The following is a 22,700-nucleotide window of genomic DNA, read 5'->3' on the forward strand; positions in this document are numbered from 1 at the left end:
TGAGTGGGGCAGAGCTGGTGAGGATGGCTTTGGGGTACTGCTGCTCCCTGAGGGAGAGAGGTGATCTCTGGCCACAGGGACAGATGCTTTCAGGTGACTCCATAGCTTCTCAGCCAAGTGTGATTGCAGTCTGGAATAAATACTGAAGAATGACAAAAAAGGAGATGGGTGATGAAAACTGTGAATTGATCAGTAAATCCGAATGAAGATAATGCGCTTTTTTTTTCTTCATCATCAGACTGTGTCTGCTGATCCTGAGTGCTGACAGAGGGATGCAAAAGAATTACTGCTGTTTGGAGGCATAAGGTTTTAAATGGCTGGGAGAAAACCTGAGAAAGTTTATTTTACTAACAAAAATGGATCAGTTGTAACCAGGAAAGCCTGAGGTTGTAACACGCACAATGGATAATATCTGTGTATTAGAGGAGCTACTAAGTTTATATTAACTTGGTACTTTGATCTGAGCCAATAATTGCGCAGGAGGAGGCACCTGGGTCAGATGCATCGTTACAGTGGCCAACAACGGGGGCCAGCAAATCCATATGTTAAAGCTGCTGTTCTTGTTTACCACGCAGCTGCATGTGACTTACCAGGATTGTTTGTCAGCAGCTATGGGCATCCAACAATTTGCACATTGTTGGAATGAATAAACCAGCCTTTTACCGTATACTGCTGAATTCCGCTTAGTTTTAGTCCTTCCAGAGGAGAACAGATTTAGAAGAAAGAAAGAAAAAAAGAAAAAAAAATAATTAAAAAAACTCCCATTTTGATGGGCTACCAACCTTTTTTGACCTTTCAATATCACTTTAAGAATGAAGTTAAAACTGATCAGAATGAAATGTCTGTGGTTGTGTGTCTGTGGGAATGAACTGACTCTGTATAATCTCAAACATTTTGTGGTTTGATTTTTTTAAATACTTTATTTGATCACTTTTTGCTTACTATAAATATTAGTTGGAGGAATCATCCTTTAAATCAGTTTCTTAATGATAGGATAAGTTCTGTTATTTTGTGGAGCAAGGATAAAAGGTTTTTTATATTTTTATACCTTTCCAATATTTTTAATTGTGAAATTGGAAGATAAAAATCTTAAACTCCTTGTGATTTGAAAAAGTATGCCTCTTTCGAAGAAAATCCGCTAACAAATGTAAATGTTCTAATTTAAAATTAGGGGCAATGGGACACTGCATTTCTGGCATATGTTTTTTTATATATTATGTATGATTTTACTGTATTGTTTTCTTGTTTGCTGCTCATTTACTATCAGTATCCCAGTTATAAACTCGTGGGGGCAGGCAGGCTCCATGGATTTGAATGTAGTAGGGCTGAGTAGTTTGTTTCAAGTGTTATCATGACAGAATAGTTCTTTTACTGCTAATCATTTTCTGATTCCTTGTCTTAGAGATGGATCTTGGACATCTTTCTCTGGATATTATGTACTGCACGTGCTTCAGAATTTGTGTATAAAAAAATAAGATGAAGAAACAGGCCCCCCAAAATGGGTCAGACATAATGATGTCTTTTCATTTGTAGTGTGGGCTTCATCTGTTTCACAAGGCTTGACTTGGATAGCTGATTTCACGCAAACCCTTCCTTGATATTGAAGTGATGGTCGTTTTGTGAAACAATGTAAATTCAATGTAATGTTAGTGCAAATAACTTTTTTTAAGCCTATGCAATTTTCCAGTGTATGCATGCATGCAGATATGTATGTTACTTAAATGTACATATCTCTCTGTTCCCCCTCCTCTCATTCCTCATGGGTTTTTTTGCCTGTTGTAAGATTTAAGGGACAGTGAATAGCATAGCACACAAAGTATTTAGATTTTCTTCAGTTACAAAGAATTGCAGACATTCTCTTTGAATGTGTGATTTCATTAACTTAGGCCTGTGAATGAATTAAAAGACCAGGGGGAGAAAAGCAACTCACTTGTGAATAACTGAATTATTTCCCCAAATTAAAAACACCTTTGTATCTGAATTCTGAATATTTTGATTGTTCAATGTGGTCAGCTTGTTACACAGCCCCTACCTAAGTGGCAATGGTATGTGTTCTTTTAAAAATTACTTCATTTTCTTAAATCTTCCTACATTTTGGTGCAGCTCCATCCTCTTTTTGATGTCTGTCTGGAGGAAACTGGAGGCAGAGCAGAACAATGCCCAGATATGCAAAACATATTTGCATTTTGCAGAACACAGCTCTAGTCACAAAAACTTCACATTTCTGTAGAGGGAGGCAAAGAAAAATGAAAGTCAAGTGAACTGAAATTCCCCAGTAAATGGATCCTGTGGGTTTTTGTCTCTTTTTTTTTTTTTTTTTTTTATTACCTCACTACTGAGGGCAGATAAGGGTATGCTGTAGGATGGGCATAGGCTATTGTTGACTTAAGACAGAAGTACAGACTCAAAGGTTTTATGAGGGATTGATCCTTTTTTCCATACCTGTCTCTGATATCTACAAAGCTTGGCTGTTTGAACCTCAAGCAGAGGGAAGATTTGACCATAGAGCTAGTCATTTTGGATGTACATCCCCACATACAAAGGTAGCTAAAATATCATAGATGTTGACAGTTCCTTTACTGTAGATTAGTTTTCAGCTTGTCCTCTGTGGTTACTGGAAACTTGACCTGGTCCCAGGTAATAAAAGAAGTGGCAGTGTGTGAACCCCAGAGCTCCGTACTGGCAGCAGGCTTTTTTACCTAGGACTGCGAGTCCATATGCCTAGCTGCAGATGACATTTCAGCTAAGTTCCTTGGTTTTAAATTTTGATAGCTGTTGTATCTGGCTGCCAGGCAGCCAGTAGATTCTGATTCATTTTGAAGTGGAGTTTTCTCAGACACAGGGTTGACTTCTCTCTACTCTTTATTTGAACTAAACACAGCCTGTCCCTTTCCTTTTGCATGACGACTATTTTAGGTAGCTTGCTTGAAAAAGAAAAACGTGAAACCTTTCTACAGAAATATGTAAAGGGAGAGCAAGACCTATCCCAACTTAACCTTATGATACTTGGCACTGGGTTTAGGTTCCTTGCAAAGCTCACCATTCTCAAAGCAACATGGCTTGTGAGAATGCAGGGATGGCCCCAGCCACCGCAGTCATTGTTATTAATGGAGTTCCAAGGGAAGTATAATTCACTGCTTTTTATAATTCACAATTGGAGTGCCAATCTTCTTGTTCTGTGGTTGTGCCATGCCTACCATTGTATGTAAACATCATACCCTTTACTGGAGCTGATAGTTGTTACAGCAGGAAGGATCCCATTTGGAGTTTCACTCAAGTCTTCTGAGTGATGATGTATGGGACAGGCAACTGCAGCAATTAAGTGGGCTGCTTCTCATGTGGGTTCCCTGTAGATATACATCCTCAGGAAAATTCTTATCATTATTTTTACCCTAATTTTCATAGAATCGTAGAATGGTTTGGGTTGGAAGGGACCTGAAAGATCATCTGGTTCCAACCCCCCTGCCATGGGCACGGACACCTTCCACTAGAGCAGGTTGCTCAAAGCCTCATCCAACCTGGCCTTGAACACATCCCGGGATGGGGCATCCACAACTTCTCTAGGCAACCTGTTCCAGTGCCTCCCCACCCTCACAGTGAAGAACTTCCTCCTTACATCTAATCTAAATCTACCCTCTTCCAGTTTAAAGCCATTACCCCTTGTCCCATCGCTACATGTCCTTGTAGAAAGTCCCTCTCTGGCTTTCGTGTAGGCCCCCTTTAAGTACTGGAAGGCTGCTATAGGGTCTCCCTGGAGCCTTCTGTTCTCCAGGCTGAACAACCCCAACTCTCTCAGCCTTTCTTCATAGGAGAGGTGCTCCAGCCCTCTGATCATCTTCGTGGCCCTCCTCTGGACTCGCTCCAACAGGTCCATGTTGTTCTTGTGTTGGGGACCCCAGAGCTGAACGCAGTACTGCAGGTGGGGTCTCATGAGAGTGGAGTAGAGGGGGAGAATCCCCTCCCTAGACCTGCTGGTCACGCTTCTCTTGATGCAGCCCAGGATACAGTTGGGTTTCTGGACTGCAGGCGCACATTGCTGGGTCATGTCAATTTTACTAGATTGCTTATAATTTAAGTAATTTTTCCTCTAAAAGAAACCACAACTGAAAGGTGTTTTAAATAATGCCCCTTAATTACAGAGAATAATGTTATGTCAGAAAGGTCAAGTTTAGATAAAACTGCCTGAAGTGTAACTAAAACAATCAAGAAGATGCTCTCCTGGGAGTCTTATGCTTAGAAGACTCTAATTCAAGCAGCTCACAATTTGGCATAACTTGATTTTGGACCTTTCATTTTACTTAAAAAAAGAATCTCTAGACCTTTTTATTTCTTGTTGATAGGCTATACAATTCGTGTCTTTTGGTCATATGCCAAAATATATATATATGTACACTTGTTAACTATTTTGTACCATTTCCTTAACTTTTATACAAAATGCCTGTTGAAGAGCTCTAAATTTCTGCTTAATAAGTAGTCTTTGAACCATCAGTCAGGACCGTTAATGCTTGTATACCAATATACCAACAGTGCCAGCCATTATGCTTAAATAACGAGTGGTAGTCACAGTGTACCTTACTCAACAGACATTAAGCTTAGCTGAACTCAAAAGAGGCTTTTCATGCCACAATTGGACTTAGGAACACCAAGTCTAACTAATTTTTACATCTGATAGGATTCACAGAGATAAAATTACTCGGGTAGATTTTGATTCTGCTATGTCTGACTTCCATCTAGTTGCAAACATTTAATCTGTATTTATTTACAATATTCAAGTTTATGGATTAATTTTATTGGCTTGCTGTTCCTGCTAGCACTGTTCACACTGTTTTCTCACATCACTGTCTTCTTGCTAGCTTGATAATTAACCTGCTGGACAAGCTGAGAATTCATGCCTTAGATCCTATCTATGTAGAAAAGGCAAACTGCTTTAATGACACTTAAAATTAAACGAGTTGATCTCTTGACATGTTCCAAGGTCATAAAAAGGCCTATATTTATAACACTGTTTCTTTTTAGGTTGGGGATACTCCATGCCAGTTTATTCTGGTGTACTTCTTGACTGCTGTAGTTCAAACAACACAAAAATTGCTTGCTGGCCAGGACATGGGTAGTATACTTCTGTCATGATTTTGGAAAAGCTGGAGCTGCCTGAAAAGCTGTAGCCCTTGGTTGCTCTCCAGCTGCCCTGGCTGGAGGGATACCTGCCTCACATCCTTTCAGTTGAGCCTGTAGAAAGTCTCCTGGGAAAGCTCCCTAATTCACTGTAGTCAAAGCTGTCTGGATTAGCTCATGCCTTGTCCAGCAGCAGTTTCATCAGAAGTGGACTGACGTTGCCCAAAAGCTTGGGCCAGGAAATCTGTCGGGGTCTGCTGACATGGATGGTAAATGAACTGGTAATCTCAAGTGTGGAGTAGTAATAAACTAGTGTGGCTTTTAGTTTGTCGACCTAGTCTAGCTAGATCTGCTAGTGGATGTTTGACTGCTTATTCAGTTATTCTGTAAACTTAGTGGATACTAGGAGGTATCTGGTAGTAATTTCCCATGCTGAAAAAATGTAATTGAAATGACCATGTCCCATTGATTCATTTTAAATATCACTGAGAGACTACATGAGCTGTTACTGCTTGATAACTTCATTTGCCCAAAAAACATTACTTCAATAATAAGAAGTCAACAATCTGTGAAGTGCTAAACATGTATCCAACTTTAAAGTCTGTTCTTGTTAACTAAACTAAAACCTGAAATGTCATTCATAGTTGTCATGCATTGGACAAGATGTGATCACTCTTAAGTTATAGCACTCATTTTAGATTCTTTTAAGCTTTTAAACTATTGGCAGTTCATAGGGCTTAAGATCTCGGAATCTAAAGCATTAGCTCCATGAAACTGTAAAACTGTAATATAGGTATGTATAAAATACAAAGAATTATGCAAGAGCTTTTTGTCTTGCTCTACGACGTATAATTTATTCATGGCTGAAAACACACAGTGCTTGTCTTTTGACATGCCCTGTTATGTTTCATCTGATGATTTTAACTGATTTAGTTAGGCTACCGTAACATTCGGATTTTTGCAATTCTGATCACCATAGCATCCATTCATGATTGGGTCAGATTTCTGGTGGTGACTTACGTAGAGCTCTGCGGTGCTTTACATGAGATTACCTAGTAGCTCAGTGAACTAAGGGAATACAGTAGTCAAATTATGAATTATTTTTTTTTTTAATCATTTATAGGGCAAATTTTGTGCAGATCGTGCTTATGATTTCTTTGCTATTTAGAAGGTCAGTTTTATATTGGTGAGGTCAAACTTGATCCAGAAAGGCTGTTGCTTAACATGTTACATAGATTGGACTGAGTTTTATTATTGGAGGATGACATTTGCAGTCTACTAATACGTATTGCAAAGCTGTCATTACAGAAAAAAAAAGTTAAGCAGGTAGAAATGGCCAAATATTTGCTGAAACACGAAGCTGGAAAAAAGCTAGACATATGTTAGTTAAAGGAAAAACTACCATTGTTGTATGCAAACATAATTTGTAAGTCTCTATAAAAACTATATCCAGTATAAATATACTGGAGTTCTTTACATGTGGTGGGGTAACGGAGATGTGATTTAAATGACTTGCACTAAAAGTATCTTAAAAGATTTTCTGCTTATTCTTTCAAAGACAGAGAGTTGCTGAGCTTTGGATACTTCTGACTTGAGGTAGACTGTTTTTATTACTACTATTTTTTTAAATTCAGGGATCTTCCACATACATTTTCATTCTATCATACAGTTCTGTTGGAAAATTTAAAAAATTGTCTTTGGAAGAAAAAAATGTGCATTTGCATATTTAAAGAGTTATCAAGAGAAAAACAAATCTGTTTGTTAGTTCTTGCTTTCACTGAATACATAGAAGTTGAAGATTCCCAAGTCACTGTTATGTCTTATTAAATTGGATGGTAGAAGTTGTGTGCATCATCATCTCTTTGAATATAGTGCTGTTAAATAAAAAGACAAAATTACTTCCTCATTAAGAATTTTAGCTGACTACCTCTTCACAATTTTTTTTTTAAATCTAGCATTTTTTCATATTTTTAATTCTTGTGTAAATGAACAGATGGGAACATTTTGCGTGCTAAACTTCAGGATTATTTAGGGAAGGGGTAAATGGTGAGGTTGTGTGCTCGTTGATACTTCCAACATAAGTTTATCAATTCGTAATTCACCGTGAACATCACTTAAAAAGTTCCCACTCTCTTGGTCTTAAGTTCTTAGGAACAAACATCCATATATGTACTACTGTGATTTCCTCATTTGATCCAGGCAAAGTTTTTGTGTAGGTGCTGTAGAACCAGGTGATTGCTTTCCTTCCTAGCCCACAGAACCATGGTTTAGATTTAAAAGGAAAAAGAAAATGAGTAAGTACAAGTATTGAAGATGGAAGAAAGTGATTACTGTCCTTGGCACTATCTTTGTAGTGTATTGTTCCTTTTTCTGTAGGAAAAAATATGACCAGTTTTGAGAGGGTTCATTTTAGATCGACACCATTGAAATTGGACTCTTCCGATGTTCTGAAGTTCTTCTATTATCCGTTCTTTTACAGTCCTAATTCCTCCCTGGGAACTTCGGTAGTGATTTTGTCATACAAACCTACAGAAGTGAGGTGTGCAGAATGGCGTTTCACCTGTGCTGCTTTGGGATTGGGAAAACAGAAGTTTGCTTTTCTGTGTAGAACAGCTATTACAAGGTCTAGCACCTACTGCAAGCAGCTTTCAGGGCAAACTAGCATGACTTGGCAACCGATTTACATAGCTGTACATACACTGATGCAAAATCTGTGATAAGCCATCAATATCTGTCAAGACAGAAATAAAAAGTTTGTACCTTAATAGGCTAGGAATGCGAGGAAATCCATGGTTTCTATGCTTCAGCATATTCATGTGGCAGATACTGTTGTTAGGAATAATATAAGGAACAAGTGGTGCTTATTCCAGTTACCTACAGACAGTACACCATTGCTGTGATTAGGCATCTCAGTGCGAGCACACTTTCTTATGACTGAAATCTATACATCCCTCAGAGATTGCCTTGGAAGCCAAAAGTAAGACAGTGGAGCCTTTCAGGACAGAGAAGAAAGCTTTACACAGCTAGGACTGCATGGGAATGCTAGGTTGTCTGAATAAAATTACTGCACTGGAATTTATCCGGAATAGCTGTAATCTTGTGAAACGTGCCATGTGATTTTTTTTATTTTTTTTTTTTTAAAATGGCATAAGCAGACATGATTTTGGGTTTATATCTTACCCAGAAGAATGAATTTTCATTTCCACAGTACACTACTAAGCTGGCTAACAAATTCTTGATGCTTTTGGTATCTTAATATGTTTGGTTTAAGAGCGCAAGCTGCTAAATACCGCTCAGATGCTGGAGCAGAAAGATGCACAGATATTACTCAGTCTAGTGGAAAAAATAAAAAATTACCTGAAAAATTGGATGTAACAAAGTTGTTCCATTTGTATTTCTTACTCTTGTCTTTTTAGAAAGAGAAAAATGCAATAGACGTTATACTAAACAGATGCAACTAATATGCCTGAAGTGTTGTGTTCCATATATTTAATAAATTATGTTGTAGGTGGGGGTGTTTGCATACTTCTGAATTATTCACTACAGCATTTTAGATAATTTAGTTTTGTATCTCATTTCTAAACCCACTCTCGGTAAATTAATATTTCAACCACAAACATTCAACATGTTAAGAAAAGGATGATTTTAGGGGGAGGGAGGAAGAAGGAAGGGAACAAAGCAGCTGGCATTCTTTTTGAATTTGAAGAATAATTGAAGATAATTTATTGTCTCACACATGCCAGAACTGTCCTGTGGAACCTCAGCTACCATCAGCTGGCAGATGTCCAGTTATTTGACTTAACAGAGCTGAAGATCAAGCCCTAGTTATCCTGGCACCCAAAGTGGCAGAAACTTTTGTTTCAAGCAACTGAAAATAGCTGGGTTTATAGGCTTGACTTGGAGAAAAATTAGTAAGTGATGGAGAGGTGGCTTTTCTGATTGAACATGGAACTAGTAGTGATGGTAAGAGACAAAATGAATTATCCTTACTAAACGTGGTGAGATTTTTCATGCCCTTGCTGTTTTCTCTTGACTTGTCTATGTAATTTGAGATGTAGAATGAATGGGATGAAGGAAAGAACTATTCAAGCAACAGTAGGTCAGCCTTTTTATTTCAGTGTCCTGCTTTTATTTTAACATTCTTTGTAAACACCAGCAAAATGAGTGCTAGTATTTTAATAGCTGGAGAAAGGTAGATGGGTCTTGATACTCTCTCTGCTTGCCAGGTATTTGTCCAAGTATACTCTGCCTGTGCTATGCTATAGCATGGGGGTCAAGAGAGTATGTGCAGCCCTATGCTGATGTTCTACTTGCAAAAGCTGTTGTAAAACTGGTGCTGTATGGTTCCTTGTAGGCAGCTTCCCAAGAGCTTTCTCAAGGAAATGGACCTCATGGTAAGGCTAAGCATCAAGTGGTGTTCCCCAGGACTTCTGCTTTATGCCCAAAATGAAGGTGGTGTCAGATGTATAGAAGGTCCTGCTAATATACTCATGCTGGGTTTAGGGCAGGTGCGGGAGCTTTTGTGTGTCTGCCAGACTCAGCCTCTCTTAAAATGCACTTTTGGGAATGCTTGAAAATTGTAGGAAGGGAAGTTTTCTTCTCCAAGAAGCTGAAGTCTGTTGGGCTTGTGACATGTGTGAAGCAGTCTTGTACTGATTTTAAATGTTCTGACTGATAAATATATCACATCTGGAAGACGGAAGGTGGAGTTGGGGAATAGCCATGAAGGGCTTCTTTTGTCATTCAGATGAATGTAAAAAAAAAAAAAAAAAAAAAGTTTAAAAAAGATGAGTTTTTTCGAAAACACAACTCAGTAAGCCTTTGTTTCCCTGCCCTAGACTACTACCCTTCTGAAACATCTACTGCATAGATATTTCCATATAAAATCTAGGATTCCATATTGCAAAATGATTAGCCTATAATTGTTTTGCTTGTACACCGGATCTCTTAAGCCAGAGATGTAAAATGCACAAGTTGTGCATGCCATCTTCAAAATCTTTGTCTGCTTTTAAAGTTGCAGCAGTCATGTTCACGTATAATTTTTGCTTTCTAATACTTCTGATCTTTCATGTGACTATAAATTATTGATTAGCTAAAACCAACCTATCTGTCCTGGTTTTTGACTAGAATAACGTTAATTTTCTTCATAGTAGCTAGTATGGGGCGTTGTTTTGGATTTGTGCTGAAAACAGTGTTGATAACACAGGGATGTTTTGGCTGTTGCTGAGCAGTGCTTGCACAGAGTCAAGGCCTTTTCTGCTTCTCACCCCACCCCAGCAGCAAGTAGGCTGGAGGGGGCACAAGGAATTGGGAGGGGACACAGCTGGGACAGCCAACCCCAACTGACCAAAGGGGTATTCCAGGCCATATGATGTCATGCTTAGTACATAAAGCTGGGGGAAGAAGGAGGAAGGGGGGGACATTCGGAGTGATGGTGTTTGTCTTCCCAAGTCACCATTATGCGTGATGGAGCCCTGCTTTTCTGGAGATGGCTGAACACCTGCCTGCCCATGGGAAGTGGTGAAAGAATTCCTTGTTTTGCTTTGCTCGTGTGTGTGGCTTTTGCTTTACGTGTTAAACTGTCTTTATCTCAGCCCATGAGTTTTCTCACTTTTGCTCTTCCAATTCTCTCCCCCATCCCACTGTGTGGGGAGCGAGCGAGCAGCTGCATGGGGCTTAGTTGCCAGCTGGGGTTAAACACTATCATACAACTAAAAGTCAGACGGGCAAGAGAGTGGAATCTCACTTTTCTACAACTTTATGGCCTGAGATTCTCAACAGGAGGAAAAGTAGTAAACCCCATGCTTTTGTCAGTGAGGTGGGTGGATCAGACCCTGAGCACACAGCAGAAACAGACTGATGGAAGAAGAAATCTGTGCTGATCTTTTGGCAGTCAGTTTTCTGCTAGTAAATGCAGTTTTAAAGTCTCTGTCAGATGGGTCTTGCAGAATAGAAATGCCATCGCAAAGTGACTAGGGAAATCTTTCTGTGTCAGAATGATCAGTGGAGCTGGAGACATTGCAAAGGTGATGCTTATAAAAGAGCATAGCAGACGATAGGCATTTTTTGATGGAGTCATACTCTCAGGTCTTTGTCTGAGCAACTTCTCTGGTGTTTTCGAGCCTGTCTGTAGCCAGGCAAATGTTCATATCCAAATGTTGAACTACATTCAAGTGTGAAACTGAACATTTGAAATCTGTAGGTGTGTGTAGAAACTAACAAGTTTTGGTTATATTTGGTATGCTCATTCATTAATCCCATAGTTGAAATTCTTAGATTGAGAATGTAACAAAAAATTTACCTGAATTCCATAAGGTGAATCTGTTTAATTTCATACACTTTTGTCCGAGGCCCTTTGTATTCAGGAGTCCACAGGATCCAATAGACTTAATATAGCTTTTGAATCTAGTAGTTTTTTCTCTTTTTCATGGTTTATTTGAAATTGTTCCATAGCAGTTGTATAAATAGGTGTTTTGGTGGCTGTTTGCTTACATACCTGCATTTTCATGTAAGTAGTACTTTTAGTCTGTAGTACCACCGAGGAGTCTATTTGCCATGAAAGACTTGGAGATCTGTGCTTCTAAAGCAGTCAGTCTTTGGGAAACTCCATTCCATAGCTACAGAAGTGAATGACTGACGTGTCAACCTCAGTGTTTGTATTTGGCTTTAAAGTTCCTTGAGGCATGGACCATTTCCTTGTTAAGATTTTTTCTGCTCAGCAAAAAGAGCTCTGTGGCTGGACTTTTTGGCACAGCATGCTAACACAGTGCACTTCACTGGGCAGCTGACAGCTTTTGTAAAGGTGGTAATTGAGTGATCTTGTTATCTCTTTACAGAATCATGTAAACCCAGCAATGGATTTTACACAGACCCCTCCAGGAATGCTAGCCCTCGACAATATGCTGTACTTTGCTAAACATCACCAGGATGCTTATATACGGGTAAGACTTCTTCTTGTCTTTGAGATCTGTGGGGTTGCCTGTTCACACACAACAACATGACATACGTTTGTAAAAGCTTTGGGAGAAAGCTGTACAGCTGTCTAGTCTGTCATTGCCAAGTCAAATATTACAGATATTACTTTTTGCAAATATTACTTTTTGCTTAGGCCTGCAAAGAGGAGGGAGATGAGCTTATGCCTTTTTCAGATGCATGATGGAGGTCGATAAGCTCAGAAATGAGTAAGTGTGCAGAATTCTCTGCCCTGGTCTGTCTACCAAAAACTGTCAGTGTTTTCTGTGGAAAGGAGGCTTTGATGAGCAAATGCTTTGATAAGCGACTGAGTTGGCAGTGTCCTGAGAGTTAAGATGCTCCCACTAAAACTACTGCTGTATGTGAGGTAATGCTCGGAGAAAAATAGGTAAAAAGCATCATGATTGACTTGTACAACCCGTTCCTGCCCCCTGCCCACTCCACTTCCTGCATTTATTATTTCAAGGGTAGTTCAAGCAAGTTTTGTGTTGCATCCTTACAAGAAGAGGCACACAGCTGAATAATACCTGCCTCTGAATAGAACAACTTTTCCTGACCTTTACTGAAATCACATATTTGCCAAGCGTAAACCTAGCAAGCACAGATGGGAGTAGAGGTTAGTCTAGAAAATCAGTGTCTTGAGATAGTAGGGATGGTTTAACTCCCCAAGAAAAAGCACACATGCACACCGGCTTAAAGAAGGTTGTGTATAGCAAGGAGACAGTAGACACACCAATCGTTTCTACTATAAAGTGAAGAGTGAACTTTTAATTTATCATCTGGTTTTTGCTCAAAGTAGATTAGTGTCAAAGTTCTAATAGGTTTGTAAAGGGTCTGCTGATATCCAGGCCAGGATGATCCAGGAACATAACAGGAGACCACAAGATTGTAAGATCTGCTCTTTAAATATATCTTTCTCCTCAGTCTGCATCTAGCAACAGCTGTTACAAAACACTGTGGTAGCATGCAATACAGCAATATTTATCAACCCCTATAAACCCCTGAAATTAAGGGCTGTTTCACATACTGGGCAATGAGTGTGTTTTCTGGATAAACTATGCTGAATTGTGGTTTTGTTTATAAAACAAGAATTGGTTACTGTTTCTCATTAAAATTTGGTAAGATCTGGACCACTGCTACTTGATAGGCTTCTTCTGAAAATTCTAAATTTAGAGAATATACTTAGTAGGGGTAGCCAGTGCTCCCAAATGAGACAGTCATTTTTTAAAGAAAACTGAAAGAATTTAAAGAGGACAGATATTCTGTTGAAATAGAGCTTTCATTGACATCTCTCAATTTTTTATTTTTCATTTTCATGTTGCAAATGCTGTCTTAAAAATTGGGTTCATTGTAGCATGTAATTAGACACTCTTTAGAATGGACTTTGTTGCTGGCTCAGCTTTGTTTCTATAATGCAGCATTTTTGTTGCTGCATTACTGAGAATTTTTGCTGTTATTTTGGGATGCCAGTTTTTATTCTTGTATGATTCCTGTTAAGAGAGTGTCTGGGTGCCTCATGTATTTCCTGCCCAAGAAAGGATACACGTACACTAGAAATGCCACACTGAGGCACGCTCAGATTAAATTGTTTGCCCAAAGCTGCTTTGGGAACTGTTAACACAGCTTGGGAGTATTTTAGCCTGCCCATCTTTCTTGAGCAGTTCTACTTAGTGCTTATACTAGCATTGCTGGCATGGTAGCTCACTCATCTGCAGTGGTCCACCATGTCATCTTAATAGCATGCTGGACACCTCTGAGATGAATGGTGTTGTACAACTCCTCTAGTGTGCTAGTCTTTGATCACAAAAGACACCTATTTTCTGTCTTTTCATCTCCTTGACTTACTAGCTGGTGTACAGGAGTTTCCTGTGGGTCCTGACATGCCCATTTCCTTCTCATATCTCATTCTATTTCACATCTAACATTACCTTTTCTTCATGGCCTTTGGCTCCCAAAGCTCCCACAACACCAGTTTTCTCTACTTGTACAGCCTGTTGACCTTGCTTATTTTTTCAGATATATTTCTACTGCTACGCTGTAACAAAAATTCTCTCTGTGGTCAAGGTTAAGTTTCCACAAGAAATTGTTAACTATACAAATAATACTTGCATACTGAACAACTTGTTTGACAGGAGCTTTTCGTTAATACTAGGAAATATTTTGGTTCCTAGGAGGAGGGATTATTTTCAACTTGGCCCCTTGCAGTACAGTTTATTGCTGTACCATGGGTTAATTCCTAAGGCCCAAAATGAGATAATATCTGTGCTGTGCAGTAATTAAAAATCGAGACTGGAAACCAGAGTTGGTTTGAAACAAACTTGGAAAATATGAAGTTTCTCCTGACAGAATGTGATGTATTAAGCAAAGACACTATCAGGAAGTCATCATGGTTTCACCGAGTGTATTGGCAGTGCTGCATTTTAATGGACAGCACAAATCACTGCAATCTGTCCTGCCACTTTCTTAGAATGCCCCAGCTGCATGGCCCTTAGGAAGGTATCTTGTATTACTGAAAAAAATGGATAAGGAGAAGTTAGAAGAGAAGGCAGGCAATTAGTAATCTCTTCCCTTTTTGTTCCTTGTTCTGCCTCTCATAAGTGATTCTGCTTAGAAATAATTTGCATGATAAATGGATTAGTTAGGTGGGAAGGCTGTCTGAAACTAAAGTGCCCTTGGGGTGGGGATGGGGGCAGCAGTAGGGCTTCAAAGACCAGTAGCAAACAAAAGTACTCATAGGAAGAGTAAACACAGTTGCAGTGTGTTGAAGAACATGGGTATGAAGCCAGTGGAGCAGGTGGATAACTCTGCATCTTGAAAGCAGAAGGCATTTCAAGGTGAAAACAGGGGTGTTGCACGGTGAAGGAGGAAACAAAAATGACCAAACTTTCCCTGTTTGATTCTTTCTTACCTACTTCCCCACAATCCATTTCTCATTCACCTTTTTCCTGTTGGATACTTATTCCTGAAATTACAGTAATATGTTTTCTTGACTTGCTGTCTTCCCTTCAGATAAACATACTGTTGTTTTTCTTTATTTAGACTTTGAGTTAATTGGTTTTGAATCTCGGGGGGGTGGGGTTGTTTACTATGCAATATGACTGGAGCTTCCAGAAGAGTGTTAGTGGAGGGAGAAAACCTCCATGTTTTCTTTGATTGTGTAGTATCCTTAGCTATCATTTGGATTTTTAAAAAAGTTTCCTATTGAATTAGTTTCCTGCTGAGTTAGCTTTTCTTTCTCTTTTTTATGAATTATCTGGTGCTATCAGTGACTGATATGCACTGCATTTTTTTCATGTTCCACTTCAATAATCAATTGCTATTGTGACACGGTTTGCTTTTAAAAGGTGATGAAATAGTATATGGAATGCATTGATGGAAGTAATGTTGAGTATCTCTGCAAGAAATTTTAAAATTTTTCACAGGAAATAATTGGCAGTTTCCCAAGCTACGTAATTATAGGACAGTCAGAGTGTATAATTAAAGTTAACGGTGAAGAAAATGATTGGAATAAAGCTTTGTGACAGATAATTTTGTTGTTGTTGTTCTTTTGGAGCAGACAAGTCCCCCCTTGGTTCCAATCTGTTCCTTTCCAAAACTATTTCAGCTTCACGTTCTACTAATTTTAAAAATAAAATTATAACTTACCATTTAAAACACTTTATTCAGTGCAGATATCTTGAGATTTTTCTTACTGGTAACTTGTAGCAATGTGCCTTCAAAACTTTCCTGAGTGTAAAAGGGGTCTGAGGAAAAACCCTTCCATGGAAATACTATTATGCTACCATTGGTATTAGTATCTCCATTTATTGGTGCTTTGTCATTGATTCGTTTGGGAATTTGTGGTGCAAGACTATTCAGATCCATTTTGTTTTCAAGATACAATGAGGAGAGAGGTATAGATATATGAAACTGAAATATTTTGTATGCATATGTGTGTGGGGGTGTGTATTCATTTGCCTGATTTTGGTTTTTGTACACATGCATTTCAGTGATTGCTAATATTGATGTAAAATAATGATATTTACTTCATTTGGTGTAAAGTGCAAGCTAAAGGAAACAAAATGGATCACTCCTTTTATTTGTAAACCAAAAAGAGAAATTTGATAGTTGTTGTCCTGTGTTTAAATGTTCCATGTTTGTGCCTGGGATGCTTCTGTAGAAACACTGGCTTTGCAGTTTTGGTAAGTTGACCCCTGTGTGTGCAGTCAGTGTTCATTCAGGTGTTCTTGATAGCAGGCAGCAAAATCAAAGCTACTGCTCCAGTTGTGGGTGGACTGCCATTCATCTTGGATCTTGGCTAATTTAACAGTATTTCCTGGCAGAAAAAGAAGATGTCATTGGGTAAACTGAATTTACAGCAACTATGCCTTAGCTTCTAATGCACTACCATTGAAATATTCCCTTATTTTACATTTTCCTTGTGGGCATCTAAATATAGTGATAACCTTCATCTGCGAGGGAGTGTAAGATTTTACTTAGAGGTTACTGTATTTCACAGTAAGTCAGTGGAGTCACAAAGAGGTCCTATACGACATTGTCTCTGGTGGGGTACACGTTTCTTATTCTAATGAATTTGCTTTTGATGACTGCAGGTTGGTGACTTGTCTATATTTTTCTTCTGTGCTTATGACCAGCCATATTCTAGCAGGTCTCACTGCTTCTTTGGGGTGAGATTCTGCCTTGAGGAGACACATACTGTGTCTCCTTGTTTTGTTTAAGCACAAGAGATTGGTACTTCAGGCAGAAACTGTAGATAGACTTAGCAGATCTGTGTCTGAGCATTGGCTGTCCACCTGTTTGGATTCTGCCCAGCTGGCTGCCCAACTTTATGCCCAATTCTTTGCCATTTATTAGGTTAGTAGGTTCTTCATATGTGTAGGGAAAAATAAGTGTTCCTTGGAAAGAGATCATTTTACTGTAGCCTGAAATTCAACTCTCTCATCTGTAGAAGAAAAGGTTTTTCCTTTTTCCTGCTGATTTTATCTATTTCATGCAAATATTTGCTAGATATTGAATGTAAAATTTTCAGTATAAAATATTGCCACCAGGGTTGTGGAATCCATGCTGAAAAGTTGGGCTTATTAATCCCTTGGTATGATTTATAATTGCTGCTACATTTTTGTAAATGATGTGTAAGATATTTAGTGGTATGCTCCTAAATTTTCTGTTCTTGTATTTAAAAAAAACTTTAAAAGTTATTAAAATGTTCGAAATCAAAACAACTTTTGGACCTTGGTTGCGCCAAGAGTTATTTTGATTACCTGAAAATATCAAAAATTGAGCTGGTTTAGGGTCAGTAGTAGAAAATCCCCTTTCCCCTGCCTCTGCTGAGCTGGAAAATCAGTTATTCACACAGCTGCGATGCAGACATACATCTTGCCCAGCACCTACTTGAGTTGCTGCTTTTGGGGAGGTTGAGGAGGGAGTTCTTTTCCTTTTGAAGCTTTCAGAAGTCACAGTGGAGGAGCAGGTGCTGTTTGCGAGTGCCGGTGATGCAGGCAGGAAGATTGCTGGCATCCTGCAGAGACCTTTCAGAACTTTAATGGGTTGAGTCACAGTCTGTCTGCTGTATACTTTCTAACCCATGCAGTTGTATAGGAGGCTGCCTACACATCCTTCCACCAGTTCAGAGAGTCTCCTCATGCCTACTTACTCTAACCTGATCGGATATGAATAGTCCAACGTACAATTTCAGCATTTTCTGAAATAAAACTGAGTTTGATTTCTGCCATACCATTTCTTTTTTCCCCCCAGAAATGATAGGAAAAGGGATGTAATTTATTTCTGTTCTGCTAAAAGTGGAGGGAAAAGTGAGCTTTGTTATATGAGTCTCGTGAAGGAATGCAGTTTTCCACATGAGACCTAATTGCCTCAGCCCAGTGGGTCCCAGCCTGTTAATGTGTTCTTGTCTTCTCTTTTCTCTTCCAGTCTTTCCATTCTCTGTTCTTACCTTCCACTCAGATATCTAATTGTTTTTCTCCCTGCTTTTTGTTTTTTCCCAAACATCACTCAATCTCTCTGCTTTCCATAACAACACACTGGAAAGTTGTGTGATTTTGACCCTGTCACTGATGGCAGAATTGAGGTGGGTCCTCTACATTAAAGAGGCAAAAGCCTGGAGTAGCTGGTTGCAGCGTAAATGCAGAGTTAAGTTAGTACTGGGGGAGGAAGAGGATTGTAAGGGAGTCATGGCACCCTCTGCACAGCCCTGTATGGGATGCATAGTCCTGTGTACGTTCAGATCACTTCTCACCATTCATAGCACACCTAAACTTTCCCATGTATATGGAAGCTGTTGGCTAAAGGAGGTCCTGATCCAAAGGGCCCAGAAGTTGTGGCAAGTCTAGCTATTGTCTTCAGAAGGTTTTGAATCATACCATGAGTTGCAGCAGTAGCACAGAAAGATTTGGCTGGTTTTTGTGGAGCCATAATCCTTCCACCTGCAAAGCTGAGATGTGTATACATGGGGAGAGAAGACAACTAGCTATGGAGTCTCACTGATTTTCCCATTTACTCTGTGCTGGGAGCTTTTGTGATGCTGCTACTCTAGCTGCCAGTCTCACTGATGTACAATAAAGGTTGATGCTTTACTAGTATATCCACACCACAATAATGTTAGGGCACTAGCAGGGCCTGTTTCATATTATGAAAGAAAAGAAAATTGAAAAACTTACTATATTCTGCAGGTACTGCAGTTTCCTCCCCTCCACCTCAGGTAAGCAAGGAAAGGACTGCAGGGAAAGCATTGCCTTCTTACATTTGTGTGGGGCATGGAGGGAGAAGGAATACCTGGTGGGTAGTTTTCAAACTGGACCAGGTCAACACCAAATCGCTCCCCTCCCTGCCTGCACCTGTGGGAAGTGAAGACTGCATCCTGGTGCTGCTTCTGAAGATGACATGACAGCTGGGCCTCTCATCTTGGGTCTTACCACCATTCTTTACAGTGATTTGGTTGGTTCTCCATGGAGTGCCAAAGAAAGGAGGAAGATACATAATATTTCAAGACAAACGACTGTGTATTTAGCTTTTGATGGAAAATAAAGACAATACAATCATGCTTCATGCAAAGGTGTTTGTGTGAGGAACAAAATTTATTGCTAGGTGAGCAACTGCAGAACCATCCTAATTTAGCTTTTGATAGTTTGGCACTAGATTTGTTTTAAAAGAGGGGGAAAAACCCCACACTGTAACTTTCCAGAAGAAAACCAACTATTGGAAATTTTCAGCCATCTTTGTTAGAAGCGTTTTATGGCTGCAGAGTCAAACACTGGCTGTAATATTACCCCGACAGTTTGAATTCCCCCTCTTATCTGTATGTCATTATATAATGACATAATCAGATGCTTTTCTTTTCCCTCCTGCCCTGTGTGACTGTGTCACTGTCACCTGGCTGCTTTGCCATAGTGGGCTTCGTGCCTTCTGTTAGCGGTTCTCCCCGGGAGCAGAAGGTTACAGTGCACTTCCTCACACGATGCGCAGGTTAGCCCTCAAGTGCTTATTCATAGTTGCACACAACAAAGCATGTATCAGACTCTTAGTGTCTTATCCTTAACATGGTCCTGTAACGAGATGTCCCTAAAAAAAGGCACAGCTTTGTGGCTGTGTTTCTCATGTCAGTGCCTCCTTTCTTCTCCTTCCTCAGTATCTGTAGTAGGTCTTGGCTCTTCTCTCAAATCCTGGCTTAAATTGCAATTCTAACTGATGTAACTGTTGCTTTATTTTAGTTTTGCCATGAGGAATTTCTGTAATGCCTCAGGAATGTGAAGGAAGGCTGAGATAAGGGAGAGAGGAAGCATGGGAAATTGAAAATAAAATTATGAATATAAAAAGACAAGTTAGAGGAGACAGTGCGGAGTGTAGGATTTTGGAAGAGCGCTGATGCTGAAGTTGAGGCAAATGACAAGCTGCCTTAGGAAGAAAGCAAAATTAGTGAAGAGGATGAATAGAAACTGACTCTGTCTGAAGTATACTCCCTTATCCTTCTTGGAAAGCATATTCTTAGGACTTGCTTCCTAGAGTTACTTAAAGCATCTAAATGAAAACAGAATGGTGAAGCCTACCATATGTGATAAGGAAGCTTAGGAAAAGGAAAAGCAGCATCAAGAAAAGAAAGAGCATCCCTGCAATATTTGGATGTTAAAATGCTGCCTGACTTTTCATTTTGGGTCTGAGGAGGTTTTTACCATCTTTACTAACTAGCTCTCTGAACCTCTTGATACTAACCTACAGCAGAGTGCTAGAAAACGTGGTCTCTATTAATGTAGGATCATTTTAGACAGTACTACAAAAAAGGTCTGGGGAAATGCTCCTTATTACTAGTGCAGCAATGCTCGTTGAACTGTCTGCTGTGGGATTTATTATAAGTATTGATGCAGCTATAGTGGGTCTAGCCTTTCACTTCTGTATTTACTTCCTAACCATAATGAATCTCTATGCCATTGCCAAGCTCTGCAGTTGGTTCAGGAATCTGAGAATTACATCTGCAGTTGCTATGGGCAGTATACTTTGAGCCAGTTTCAATCTTTAATGTGAGGGATTAAGGAATTGGCTAAGTTGATATTCCTTCCCAGTGAAGGAAGAATATTTCTGTCTGGTGGTTTCATCCTCCTGGATTTTGATGAGGAAGCTTTTGAATATACCTGTCTTCAAAACTTTGCCTTTTGTCAGTCATTAACTCTTAGTTGCAGGTATAAGCTTTGTTATTGAAGCTGATGCAGATTTTTAAGCACATGTGGTAGTCAAATGTGGAAAATTCTTAATTTAGTCCTTTTTCTCCCTGAGGATTTGTTTTGTGCTCCTGAGGTAGTGATGGACTCAATGAATAATTCAATGGAAGATCATAAAGGAATACTGCCATAAAGTTAAAATATTTTGATTTTTTTTTTCTATTGGAGATTTTGCATTATTCTTCTATGATCTTGGCAGGACACTTTATTTTATGTTATTGTCCATGCTATTGGTAGGTACCTTGTAAAGGCAGGTAAGCCTTCTTTGGGTGATGCTGAGCCCCACTGATTATAACACAAGGGGAAGTAGAAAAGATCTTACAGTTAAAAACAACAATCTAACATATTCTCTAAGGAGGAATAGTCTTTCCTGTATCTCTTTAAATGCTTTGTTGGACAATTGGATGTTGGAGGGCTGCCTTCTGCTTCTTGAAAAGACTTTTGACTTCAGGGGAAACAGCGTGCTTCAGGCAATTCATATGGCTAAAACCCAGAAGAAATTCACCTCTCACCAGTTGCTGACCAACACTGCCTGAAGTGTCTACCTTGGGAAACACGATCAAGCCTTCATTTCTCTTCTAATCACTCTTGGCTTTTGTTTGGTAATTGGGAAATGTTTCTCTTCCATTTACAGCAGGTATTTGTAAATAAGAGAGGAGAAATATATATAGTAGGTAACTTAAAAATAGTAAAAACCATACAGTTCTGTATGCTGCTACAAATACTGTCAAATTCCTATGCCTTAATAGGCTACAGAGTTTCATCTGTAGAAATGTCAAGAAAATGGATAACACTGGTTTCCTAAAAATTTCACCTCCTTGCATTTTTAAAAACATTTTTAAACATCTTTCTTTCTCCTCTTCTGCTAGTCAATTAATCTCATTGTTCTCATGATACTATTTTGTTCTCATTCTATGCTTATCTCACTTTTTCTTTTTTCCTTGCTTTTTCTGAGCTGCAGTTGTTTTGGTTTGTTGTTGGTTTTTAGTTCTGGGTTTTTTGTTTTTTTTGGTTTTTTTTTAAGAACAATCTACTTTTTAAAAAATCAACTCTCTCTTCTGTCTTGCTCATTGATGTCTTTTCATCACTCAAACTTTTCCTCGCTGCCCTCTCTTGGTAATTTTCTTTCCCTTTTGTTTTATTTTTCTTGAGATTTTTGTCTGGATTTGTTTTTGCTTTTCCCTAAAGAAAAAAAAAGAAATGTTGTTGTTGAGTGTTACACATCATGGTGGTTTTCTGCTTTGCCTGATGGTGATGGGCAGTATTGATCAAAGGAGCAGAGGAAGAGAAGAGGATCTGCAGCATTTAGTACTCCTGTACTGTGAGTTGGTTTTGGTTTTTGTCTGTATAACATCTAGCATATTAGAAGCTACCTTTCCATGTTGGACCTTCCCGATTCTGTAGCTCTGCAAGAACTCAAGAAAGGAAAAACTGGCAGAAGTAAATTCCTAATATCAAAGTAAAGGGCAGCCAAGCAGACCAGAGTTGAGGTAGGACTGAAGGAAGATGGAATATGAGCCAGCAGTGTGCCCAGGTGGCCAAGGAGGCCAACAGCATCCTGGCCTGTATCACAGATAGTGTGGCCAGCAGGACTAGGGCAGCGATCATCCCCCTGTACTCAGCACTGGTGAGGCCGCATCTTGAATATGGTGTTCGGTTTTGGGCCTCTCACTACAAGAAAGACAGAGTTGCTGGAGTATGACTGGAGAAGGGCAATGAAGCTGGTGAAGGGTCTGGAGCACATGAGGAGTGGCCAAGGGAACTGGGGTTGCTTAGTCTGGAGAAAAGGAGGCTGAGGGGAGACCTTATTGCTCTACAACTACAAGAAAGGAGGTTGTAGCGAGGTGGGTGCTGGTCTCTTTTCCTGAGTAACAGGTGATAGGACGAGAG

At 39.4% G+C, this 22,700-nt stretch overlaps 1 protein-coding gene across 4 annotated transcripts in view; it reads left to right on the forward strand.

Moving 5' to 3' along the window:
* ELMO1 (engulfment and cell motility 1) overlaps positions 1 to 22,700 on the forward strand; it is a 322,964-nt gene that overhangs the window by 134,002 nt on the left and 166,262 nt on the right. For all 4 annotated transcript variants that reach the window (XM_075056741.1, XM_075056732.1, XM_075056760.1 and 1 more), the window contains one exon: positions 11,949 to 12,053. In XM_075056741.1, the coding sequence (XP_074912842.1) occupies positions 11,949 to 12,053 (105 nt within the window). The remainder of the gene's footprint in view (positions 1 to 11,948; positions 12,054 to 22,700) is intronic.

The sequence above is a fragment of the Buteo buteo genome, chromosome 2 (assembly GCF_964188355.1).
Source record: "Buteo buteo chromosome 2, bButBut1.hap1.1, whole genome shotgun sequence".
NCBI lineage: Eukaryota > Metazoa > Chordata > Aves > Accipitriformes > Accipitridae > Buteo > Buteo buteo.